Source organism: Tribolium castaneum, chromosome 2, assembly GCF_031307605.1.
Source record: "Tribolium castaneum strain GA2 chromosome 2, icTriCast1.1, whole genome shotgun sequence".
Lineage (NCBI taxonomy): Eukaryota > Metazoa > Arthropoda > Insecta > Coleoptera > Tenebrionidae > Tribolium > Tribolium castaneum.
In genome coordinates this window covers 25,383,762-25,395,966 of record NC_087395.1, presented here as the reverse complement: position 1 = coordinate 25,395,966, position 12,205 = coordinate 25,383,762, and the positions used below count along the sequence as shown (strand labels likewise).

Below are 12,205 nucleotides of genomic sequence, written 5' to 3'. Positions count from 1 at the left end.
TACTTTTTCGAGATTAGATAAAACGAAATAAAGGAGAAAACCATTGTCTTTGTTTAATCATATAATTTTATAAATGAAACGAAAAAATATCATGGACCGTACGGACTTTGGGCAATATTTTTTATCAACTTTGATAACAATTTAAGAAAAATTGTAATAACAACTGCGTATAACTGTCTTTTATCAGTCATTGTGACAGGTTGAAGTTTTTGTTTAAAAATAAAACTCATTTAATTGTCAAACATTAACAAACTTTGTCGTTGTTTTAGCGCTTTCTGTATTTGTTTTTACTGATAATTTGTATTTGAATTTTGATAAATAACTTAAATTATAGAAGTTGTGTAAATATTCCTGGATTTATGGACCCACCTTTAATTTTTTTACTAAAATTGCAAAACAAAATATTACGGAGTTTTTTTTGTCTTTAGTGCGTTTATTCAATGAGAAAGCTTCGTGTAAAAAGAAATGGTTTAAATTATAATAATTGCACAGAGGATTTTACATTAAGTTTTAATAATAACTTTGATATTTTCTCAAGAAAATTTCTACTTGCTTTGTTTGAGAGAAGGCAACAAAAAAAGGAAATTAAATTCGAATATTTTCTTAAATGCACCTAAACATAATTTCAACTCAAGAAGATGAACTTTGGACTTGTTTAAAAAAAGTACTTTTTTAAAAAGTAGTTTTTAGTTGAATTTTTTATTTTGAACCTGGCATAGTTTTTTTGGGTGAAGTGATGGAGTTTGAAAATTGAATTGTTTATTAAAATTAGTAGTGTCGGTCAAAAGTATATAATACATAAACGTGTAGTTTGTCAACTTAGGAAAATAAACCAACAACCTTTGACTTAGATCTACGAGTTGCCATAACTGTATATACAATAATAGTCTACATGGATGAAGACGTCGTGACGTAGGAGCGCCGTCGCCGTCGATGGAATATACACGGTGATAGAGAGCATTTAACAGATACGTCGACATTATACACCATCAGAGCAACGACTAAACGGAATTTAAAACTCTTCTTCGAAACTTAACAATAGACCAACAGAACGTAGGAGATGAAAGCCAGCGCCCCCAACGAGGGGCCCATCCGTTGATTGCCGCCGTGTTGCATGGCTTCGGGGTGCTCTCCTGGAAAATTTTAGTTAAATGGGAAATTCGTTGTTTATTTTTGGGGTACCGTTGAGGACGTGCACCGTCACGTTGGCGGTCCGGGCGTTGGAGGGGTTGCACTGGTAATTGCCAGAATCGGAGGGACGCGCCTTCTGGATCAGGAGGACGCTACGGCTAGTCTCCCCACGCTCGGTGGCCACGCTGACGCCGCCCCTCGTCGAAGAGTAACTTATTATCTGGCAAAAGAAATCAACACTTTTAATTATGAATTATTGTATTTTAACAACACTAAAGTTGTTAAAAATCCAAAGAAAGTCTATATGTTTGAGTTTTTGATGTTTGATTTTTTCAATTTTTGTCGCGATTTTCGTCGATTTTCGGTACCCGGAACATTTATCGAGCAATAACTCCGGAACTATTAGAGATAACCCTATGAAGTGTCTTATCGTTGGAAAGCTCTTTAAATTATCTATCTTTTTCAAAAAAGATCATTGTTTTCCGACTAATAGTTTTCGAGAAAATTGCAAATAAACGCAAAAATTGGTCAAATTAAAAAAAATTCATAACTAAAAAACTATTGGGAATTTGGCAATTTTCTCGATGCCAGTCGATTCCCCGGATCATTTTGCATAGGTACGAATGAAAATAGTTTTACTTTTTCGAATAATTAAGCCGTATTTTATTTTATTTTAATTTGAAAAATGGTGGATGCGCCGAGTTATTTTTCAAAAAATTTATAACTCAAAAACTAAAAGTTGTAGAGCAATGCGGTTTGTTTCATTGAATTCAGCGGCTCATTTTCTGTATTATACCAACTTTTCACGAGATTTAAAATTTTGATTTTTTTTGCTAAAATTTCCTGAGCAATAACTTACCTTCAAGAAAGTGAAAAAATTATTTTTTTTTAAAACTCTTTCTATAATAGTTTTTTGGACTTATATATGCCTTTACAACCCTCTAGAGTTGTTAAAAGTCGAAAATAAGTCCATATGTTCCATTTTTTGATGTTTGATTTTTCCAATTTTTGTCGCGATTTTGGTCGATTTCGGGTGTCCGGAACATTTATCGAGCAATAACTCCGGAACTATTAGAGATAATCTTATGAAGTGTATTATCGTCGGAAAGCTCTTTAAATTATCTATCTTTTTTAAAAAAGATCATTATTCTCCGGCGAATAGTTTTTGAGAAAATTGCAAATAAACGCAAAAATTGGTCAAATTTTAAAAAAATTTATAAGTAAAAAACTATTGGGAATTTGGCAATTTTCTCGATGCCAGTCGATTCCCGGGATCATTTTGCTTAGATACGAATGAAAATAGTTCCATTTTTTCGAATAGTTAAGCCGTAATTTATTTAATTTTAATTTGAAAAATGGTGGATGCGCCGAGTTATTTTTACCAAAAAATTTATAACTCAAAAACTAAGAGTTGTAGAGCAATGCGGTTTTTTCTATTGAATTCTACGGCTCATTTTCTGTGTTACACCAACTTTTCACGAGATTTAAAATTTTGACTTTTTTTTGCTAAAATTTCCTGAGTAATACACTTACCTTTAAGAAAGTAAAAAAATAATTTTTTTTTAAAACTCGTTCTATCATGGTTTTTCGGACTTATATATGTCTTTTCGACTTTCTAGACTTGTTAAAAGTTCAAAAAAAGTCCATATGTTTGATTTTTTATGTTTGATTTTTTTAATTTTTGTCGCGATTTTGGTCGATTTCCGGGTGTCCGGAACATTTATCGAGCAAGAACTCCGGAACTATTAGAGATAACCCTATAAAGTGTATTATCGTTGGAAAGCTCTTTAAATTATCTATCTTTTTCAAAAAAGATCATTGTTCTCCGACTAATAGTTTTCGAGAAAATTGCAAATAAAGGCAAAAATTGCTCAAATTAAAAAAAATTCATAACTAAAAAACTATTAGGAATTTGGCAATTTTCTCGATGCCAGTCGATTCCCCGGATCATTTTGCATAGATACGAATGAAAATAGTTTCATTTTTTCGAATAGTTAAACCGTAATTTATTATATTTTAATTTGAAAAATGGTGGATGCGCCGAGTTATTTTTCAAAAAATTCATAACTCAAAAGCTAAGAGTTGTAGAGCAACGCGGTTTGTTCCATTGAATTCAGCGGCTCATTTTCTGTATTATACCAACTTTTCACGAGATTTAAAATTTTGACTTTTTTGCTAAAATTATACACTTACCTTTAAGAAAGTGATAAAATTAAATTTTTTTAAATCTCGTTCTATCATAGTTTTTCATACATATGTATGCCTTTACAACCCTCTAGAGTTGTTAAAAGTCCAAAAAAAGTCCATATGTTCGATTTTTTGATGTTTGATTTTTCCAATTGTTGTCGCGATTTTGGTCGATTCCGGGTGTCCGGAACATTTATCGAGCAATAACTCCGGAACTATTAGAGATAACAAGAATAGAGAGACTTTATTAAGTCAAGTTAGGTCTGGTCACTGGTTTCGACAATATGCCATTCAAAATCATGTTTTATCTTAAAAAACACAGTTTGCTTGTTAGACTGAATTATGAAAAATGATTCTGAAGTAAACTTTCAATGTGTGCTCCGCACCCTGTCGAGGTGTCAAAAGTCGCACCGTAGTCGGCTTGCATTTTCCATAATCTCGTTATAAAAGTTGTGTGTTGAATTAGTGGCCCCGGATGGCAGGCTTGCATTTCCTTTGTTGTGAAAAATATCATTCCGCAATTTAAAAGTTTGCCGCCGGTGTGAACCGCGAGATAAACCCGTCGTTGTGAATGCATATGGCGCTAATTCCGGAATGTGACACGTCGCCTTTATGAAGTGGAAATCCGTCGAATAATTAACGCGTCGCGTTGGCCAAAAGTCGTCGAAGTCCGTTTTCCGGGCGATAAAACTGCGAGCGACAGACAATACAACCGGCCGGCGATGAAATTAGTCAAAGGGGGCGTTTTTCCGGTTGTGGGATACTTACGGCATCGTTGTGGTTCCAGAAGATGTACGCCGGAGGCTCCGGGCTGTGCCGGACCACGCAGGTAAGGTTGATGGTGCTGCCTCGATCAATGAACAGCTCAGGACCGCCCACGATCTCCGTGTCTGGTTCTGGAAACAACAGAGATGTGGATGAGCCAGCTCAACACCACGATCATCAAACAATTTAATTCCATTTCTTGAAAACGTTGCTTATTTGAAATTTTTGGTTTGTAATACGTCGAGTACCTGTTGCCACAAAAATCGAGATATCGAGGTTTTGTGATATAGAATATTGTTGTTTTATACTCCTTTACTGTTTTATTTTACAATTATCAAAATTAACGAGCTAAAAAAATTGATTAAATTCACAAAATACATAAGTGAACATGTCTAAGTCAGTATTTTTTCATGAATATTTTGTAAAATATTGCAAAGCAACAAAAATTTCGCAATATTTTGTATCGCTACTTTCTAAAAAATAAAACTTTTTTTCTTAGTTCAATTAGTTCTTAATTCAAGAAGAAAATTGTCTTACGGTTTTATGTTTACGTACTTTACTTATATTTATTCGATAATGACGATGATTGAACGTATTTATACGTTTATTAAGTTGTGGTTTTATGTTTACAATTTAGGCCTTTATGCGCTTACCTTTTGCTGCTTTATTTTCTTATTTTCATATGTTTACGTTTACGTGTTCGTTTGTGTTTACGTCATATTTTATATATTTTTATTTTTTTATAGAAAAATTGTCAAGCAGATCAGGTCAGGTCAGGTCAAGTCATACTTTAATTTTAATTTTTTAATTAAATCAACAAATTATAACTGCTTTAAAAGGCAAATATTTCGCACAAATTAGTTTGAGAACCGACAAATTAACTCGAAAAACACAAAATAGCAAATTATATCCGAATAAAAAATCTTTCTTTTAAGCGTTTTAGTTTTTTTAATTTGATACTTTTTCACTAAATTTTATTAAAAAGCGCCAAATGAGGGTACAGAAGACAATGTTCTGGTACTTTCTAAGCATGTTAAGTCATTCTTCAGTTCAAAATTCTGAAAAATATAAATCTAAATATCTCAATTTTAAAATGACATTGTACTGCTTTTTGTTATTTTCAGGACGTTTTTGACTCAAAAAATCAATATTTTTGCCGAATTTTATCACAAATCTCCAGAAAATCTTCAAATTTGTGTATTTTTTATTTTTTGGTCAAAAATATCCAAACTATTGTAAAATTTTCGGCGTTTTTTAAGTACTTACTACTGCATTATTTTTTGACTTTTGTGAGGTTTCAGTTCATATTTCAGTCAGAAACTCACTCGTTTCGCGAAATTTTAATTAAAAAATACTAAATTGGGTGAAAAACACAGATTTGTAATAATTAAAAGATTTGAATTAAAAACCTAACAAAATATGGTTTAACCGAAAAACTAAAAAAAAAAAATAAACCTGGACAAGGGAAAATCTAAAATAAGAACAACTTAATAAAAAGGCAAGATCTGAAGAAACCTCATTGTTGAAAACCAAAAATTTGAAGATTGTTACCAAAATTATTCCAACTGAAAGTTTAAAATTAAATAAACCTAAAAAATCAAAACCTAGAAAAATATAAAATATCTAGAAATTGTAAAAACCAGAACTTAAGATTTTATTTTATACTTTTTTGCTTTCAGATTTGTATCTACATTTATCATTTGAATTTTTCAGGTTTTTCAGGCAACTTATTTATTTTTTAATTTTTTTTAGTTACTGTGCAAAATCTCACGCACTGAAAACTATAATCACGTTGAAAACCCCATGTATTCGAATTAAAAACTTGTAAAAACTTAGTTAAATTCTGAAAATTTCAATAAGCTTGAAAAAAACTGAACAAAATCTAAAAAAACTTTCTTATTGAAAGCTAAAAATTCATAAATATTTGCAGTTATCAGAACTTTAACTGAAACGTAACTAAAAGTCAAAAGTTAACAATTGAATATTCAAAGAATTGAAAATCTTGAAATCTCAAAAAACTGATTTATGGTGAAAAATATTATTATAACAGAATCGAGTTTTTGTTTTTTTGTGATTTTGAAATGAATAGATTTTTTTATTTTAGATTTAAATACAAATTGAAAAAATAAAAATAAAAGCCGAAATTTTGTCTATATTTTGGCAAAGCTTCAAGTTATTATTATTTATCAAATGAAACTAATGTTGTAGGATGGCATCAATTTTGCTAAAGATTCTAGACAAATAATTTGGTGGCTCTGTTGAAAGTTCCTGAGCTTAAAAATGTGAAATTTATTTCATTTTTCTAATATTTTTCCAATGAAGAAGTCTATAATCAAGCATTGTGTAGCTTGTCAGGGTTGCATTTGTTCTTATGTTACGCATTAAATAATAAATAAAGAACAAAAATTTTTTTATTAGAACCAAACTGGTGTATGTTTGGCGGCGCCCTCCTTTCCATTTAATGTAATTCCTTAACCTCGTTCTCCGTTTTTTCCCTCATCTCGCATCCGCATCATTTTTCTCCTTCGTCCCGAAATTTATATCGGGCATATTCCCGGACTGTTAAATGCCCCGGATGTATTGTACTCAAACTAAGTAAAAACAATGCGCTTTTGCAAGATTGATGATCCGAGGAGAATCCGCCGCCGCCGCTGCCGCCCACGACCTTGGAGTTACAATCACTCAAAAGCCATCTTCGAGTGCAAAAAGCTGCACGAATCAATAGAACCATTCTCGGGAGCTTTTCCGGCTTTATCAAGTTTTATGACAGTCAGCCCCCTTATGCAGGAAAATAAGTCATGTGTCGTTGCGGCCCCAAGGGCCCTCTTGGCAAAACACGACATGTGAAGAGGCCGCTCGCGTGATTACTGATTTTAATTGTAAAGCATATCGTGCACTTAATGGACGCAGCTGAATCTACATGAGCGTTTCGATGGAATAACGACGCATAAATGTAACACGGCACATGAAACAATTAGCTGGAATACGGCCATGTTCAATATTTACCCGGGCAGAGCGACCCAAACGGGCTTTTTGCTCTTTTTACAATTGTCTTGCCTTCATAAAGCACAATTACTGATGGAGCGGCGCAAATGCTTTAATAGCGACTTCTACACCATTTAATAAAACCGACGACGCGACGTGACGCAGCGATAAGTTTTTATACTGCAGGAATCTCACGACGATTGGCCTGCTCACTGCATTTGCTTCAGCAAACAATGTACACCGAAGATAAAACCGCCAAAATAATGCACCAGCATAACGCATTGCAAGCAATTTTGCACGAAAACACCACAAACAAGGAAAATGAAAAATAAATTACAACAGACAATTCATTAAATCAAAGCACATTAGTTAGCAAATTTTTAAAAAAAGTTTAGTAAAATATTTTTGTCAGAAAAAAAAAGTTCAATTTATTAGCTGCAATACATTTTAGTTAATGTTCTAGACATCAATATAGTCAAAACAAGGGATTATCATTAAGAACCAATTTATAAAAAGCTTCATTAAATTTTAATTCGTGGTTAAACGCGAATAGACCAATCAAACTGGTTCAGTTCAGTCACGTGATCACGCATTTAGTTGCTGATTAAATTAATGACTCTTCTATAAACCGGTCTTTAAATTTCAATAAAATAATACTTATTATTTCAAACTTGATTAATTCAGTTCGCAATTAAGTGCGTGATTAACTTATCACGTGACCAAATTTAAGCAGTTTGGTTTGTCCATTCGCGTTGTTAACTTTAACAACGAATTAAATTTTAACGGAGCTTTATATTAACCGCCCCTAAATTTTTTTTATGTTATTGTGTGTAAATTAAATGAGACGCTTTTTTAAACTTAAATCTTCCTATTCTGACGTTTTATAATTTTTCAATTTTTTTTTTTCTATAATTTTTTGTTTTAATAAAACCTTCTTTGTATGGAGTAATTTAAGTGAAAATGTGGATTATGAAACCATGTAAAATCTAAAAATATGACTATTTGTTTTATCTACGGCAATAATAACTTTCTTAGGAAATTTTCTCTGGAAAATCTAATTCACATTTGGTGATGAAATTGTAGCAATTTTACGGAGAATTAAGGTCTGTTCTTTTTTTCTTTAAATGAAGAAAAAAAAATTTTAGACTTTTTTAAACAAACTAGTTTAAATTTGTTTTAAAATCTTCGTTTGAAAATATCTTTTCAATTCCAAAAGAAAATATGGGAAAGCTATACATTGCCATCCTAATTTCAAAAAGTTTTTTCTAAAATCGTTTTGCTTATTTTAATTGTGAAGTACATATAGAAATTCAATATGTATTTTAATATTTTACGGCAATAAACTTATTATTATTATTATTATTATTATTATTATTATTATTATTATTATTATTTTTATTATTATTATTATTATTACTATTATTAACTTTTGTATAGTAAATGTTTTTATACCAGTTTTTAAATGAATTATTAATTTTAGACAATTTCTTGCCTAAAAACACAGATCACAGATGATCTCTTGCATAGAAATGAGAAAACGCTCATATAACACACAAAATAAGCTTCTTTTTTGCTTAGAAAACTAAGCTTACTTTTATTACTATTATTATTATTTTTATTTTTATTATTATTATTATTATTATTATTATTATTCTTATTATTATTATTATTATTATTATTATTATTATTATTATTATTATTATTATTATTATTATTATTATTATTATTCTGAAGATATGTTCCTCGGATGATTCAGATTATATCAAATATAAACAACAATTTGTTTAAATGAAGGAACTTCATCTTCTTTTTCTTTTTTTTATTGTTTGAGCCTAAGAAAGCTTAAAATTTTCCTGTGTAATATTATAAAAATTAAATAATAAATAAACATGTAAAGTACAAAACAATTATTTAAAATCTGTTTATTATCATCTTCAGCAGAAAAAAAAATTAAGTATGAGTGTTGTTCCCATCTTTGGTGATAATTTCTCTAGAACATTTTTGTGAAAAAATTAATTAACATTTTGTGATGAAAGAGTAGTACTTAATTATATTTAATAATTAATTATCTTTTTTTCTTCAACTGCTGAAGAGAAATTTAAGACTCATTTAAACCAACTTCTTTAAATAAGTTTTTCAAAGGACCTGGTTATAAAAGAAAAAAATCGCTACATTTAAATCGTTTGTTTAAGGTACTTTTTTTACTATTTTTAATTTTAAGGAAATACAGAAAGTATAAAATTATCTTTCATCTTTGAAGATATGTTCTTCAGAGTTTGTGGTAAATTTCACTATCTGTAAATAACAATTCTTGTAAACATTTTTTGTAGTCCCCTGAAGATGACCTTTTAAAATAGTGTCGAAACTCGGGAAGGAAATAAAATTAAAACTATCGTATGGTTTAAATTTATTATTTTCGACCAATAGGTATTTATGACTTTATGTTAAATTTTTCAAAATTATTTTTTTGAAAATAACTTTCAGGCTTTATACTTCTAATTTTTGGTACTTCAAAAAATTAGATGAAAGGTTGAAAAAATCTTGGCTCTATTTATTATTTGTCCAACAGGTACCAAACCTGCTTTGTGCTTAGAGTTTTCCTCTATTTTCAGTTTGAATATTGAGCGGAAAAAACGGTGGAAAATGCAATATGTTTGAAAGCAAATTTTCGTTAAACGTGCCGGCGCCGTAAACTGCCGATAAAAATCATCGTAAAACAAGTCTCTTTATTATTATTTCGGTATTTTATATAAAATGATTTACGACGAGAGTGCAATATGCCAACATCAGACACGCGGTCTTTATTACAGCGGCCCCTATTCGCCACCTTGATTCTAATCGCTGGGCAATTTCATTAAGACGGTCCCCTTTTTGCTTAACTTTGGCAATTTAGCGTCGACCGATAAACACAAGAATCTTAAAGTTTCCAACTGTGATATTTGTTTTTATTTTCACGGCGCGGAAAACCTTATTTGATGAGTCGCTTGGATCTGATTGGATATCGCTCGCTGGTGACAAATACGTGTTGACATTTCCTAATAACGTCGAGATATAGTTATATCATTTGGTGGAAAACTGTATTGATAAGGCGCCGGTTCGGCCATAAACAAAGGCGACGTAAATGAAAATATTTTAACAAATTTATGCCGCGTCCAGCTGTTCCAGCATTTTGTATCAATTCCGGGAAACATTAAAAGAAATGAACCGCTCCTGATTTATTAAACAAAGTGCGGCCGTTTCACCGGCTGCACCATTCCAAAGAGTCGTATGTGTCAACTTTATGACACTTTGCATTAAAAAATTAAAACCATAACAATTCTTCGTGATGTTTTATCTCCTCTAAAGCCCGTCCATTGTTTGATAGCAAATCCCGCCCGCACCGTCATTCAGCATATGACAAGGATTTATAAATGTGCTTGGGCCCAACAGTGCTCGAAACTAGTCTTTAAGTAACTTAATGGTCTCACTTAAGGGGAAAAGGTTAAACTTGGGCTCCCTTGCGGCCTCATTAGCCCGAAACGTCGACGAAAATATTTAACAACGGGCGAAAGTTGAAGGTCGCTCTCTTTTCAAACGAAATATTAATTATCACGAGCTGCATCTCCGGAAGGAATTCCGGGGAAAAATCTCATCTCGACAATGAGCGACAAATTGCGAGCGTTTAATTGAATTTCAGAAAAACTCGGACGGGATTAACATAACACATGGCAGACACTTTAATCTTCTTCGATTCAGAACTATTACAAGCTTATGAATGGCTAAACGAAAAATAAATCATAAAGAATATACAATTAAAACTTTAATAATAATAATAATAATAATAATAATAATAATAATAATAATAATAATAATCATAATCATAATAATAATAATAAACTGTAATAATAACTGTAGAATTTGGCGCAAAAATTGTTTTGCTCAAGAGTTTTTACTTTTTAAGTTATGAATTTTTTTAGTGATTATACAAGACAATCAAGAGAATAGTTATGTACGAGTAAAAAAGTTAAATAATTCAAGAGTGACGACAATCTTTATCTTCGTGTATAATACAACATTTTTTCTATGCACGACTTTAAGTTTAAGGGAAAAAAGTCATTGTTACTTCTTCAAATTAACATTTTAAAATTTATTTCTGTGCAGTCAAAGTAAAGTGTAACTTTATGTACTCAGAAATGTTGATAAAGAAATAGTTAACCGTCTGTTATATAAAAGTAGTTGTTTACTAGGTATACAAGACGATAAAGACATTGTATATCTACGAGTGAAAAGGCTAAGTTCAAGTGTGACGAAGTCACGAGTGGACTCATGTCACGAGTTGTGTATAACACATTTTTTCTATAACAGGACTTTAAGTTTAAAAAAAAAGTCATTCTTATTCCTTCAAATTAATATCTTGAAATCTATTTCTATGTAGACAAAGTAAAGTGTTACTTTATCTACTCAAAAATGTTGATAAAGAAATAGTTTATTATCAGTTATAGAAAAGTAGTTGATTACTAGGTATACAAGACGATAAAGACATTGTTTATCTACGAGTGAAAAGGCTAAGTTCAGGTGTGACGAAGTCACGAGTGGACTCATTTCACGAGTTGTGTATAACACATTTTTTCTATACCAAGACTTTAAGTTTAAGAGTAAAAAGTTATTATTATTCCTTCAAAATAATATCTAGAAATCTATTTCTGTGTAGACAAAGTAAAGTGTTACTTTATCTACTTAAAAATGTTGATAAAGAAATAGTTAACCGTCTGTTATATAAAAGTAGTTGTTTACTAGGTATACAAGACGATAAAGACATTGTATATCTACGAGTGAAAAGGCTAAGTTCAAGTGTGACGAAGTCACGAGTGGACTCATGTCACGAGTTGTGTATAACACATTTTTTCTATAACAGGACTTTAAGTTTAAAAAAAAAGTCATTCTTATTCCTTCAAATTAATATCTTGAAATCTATTTCTATGTAGACAAAGTAAAGTGTTACTTTATCTACTCAAAAATGTTGATAAAGAAATAGTTTATTATCAGTTATAGAAAAATAGTTGATTACTAGGTATACAAGACGATAAAGACATTGTTTATCTACGAGTGAAAAGGCTAAGTTCAAGTGTGACGAAGTCACGAGTGGACTCATGTCACG

The 12,205-nt window shown here is 30.9% G+C and overlaps 1 protein-coding gene across 3 annotated transcripts in view; it reads right to left on the bottom strand.

The window, feature by feature from the left end:
- Positions 1–742: 742 nt before the first annotated feature.
- LOC657829 (T-lymphocyte activation antigen CD86) overlaps positions 743–12,205 on the bottom strand; it is a 105,908-nt gene continuing 94,445 nt past the window's right edge. For all 3 annotated transcript variants that reach the window (XM_964264.5, XM_008200176.3, XM_064354743.1), the window contains exons 4-6: positions 4,087–4,214; positions 1,183–1,351; positions 743–1,133 (exon numbers count right to left, since the gene is read on the bottom strand). In XM_964264.5, the coding sequence (XP_969357.3) occupies positions 1,033–1,133; positions 1,183–1,351; positions 4,087–4,214 (398 nt within the window). In that variant the 3' untranslated portion in view covers positions 743–1,032. The remainder of the gene's footprint in view (positions 1,134–1,182; positions 1,352–4,086; positions 4,215–12,205) is intronic.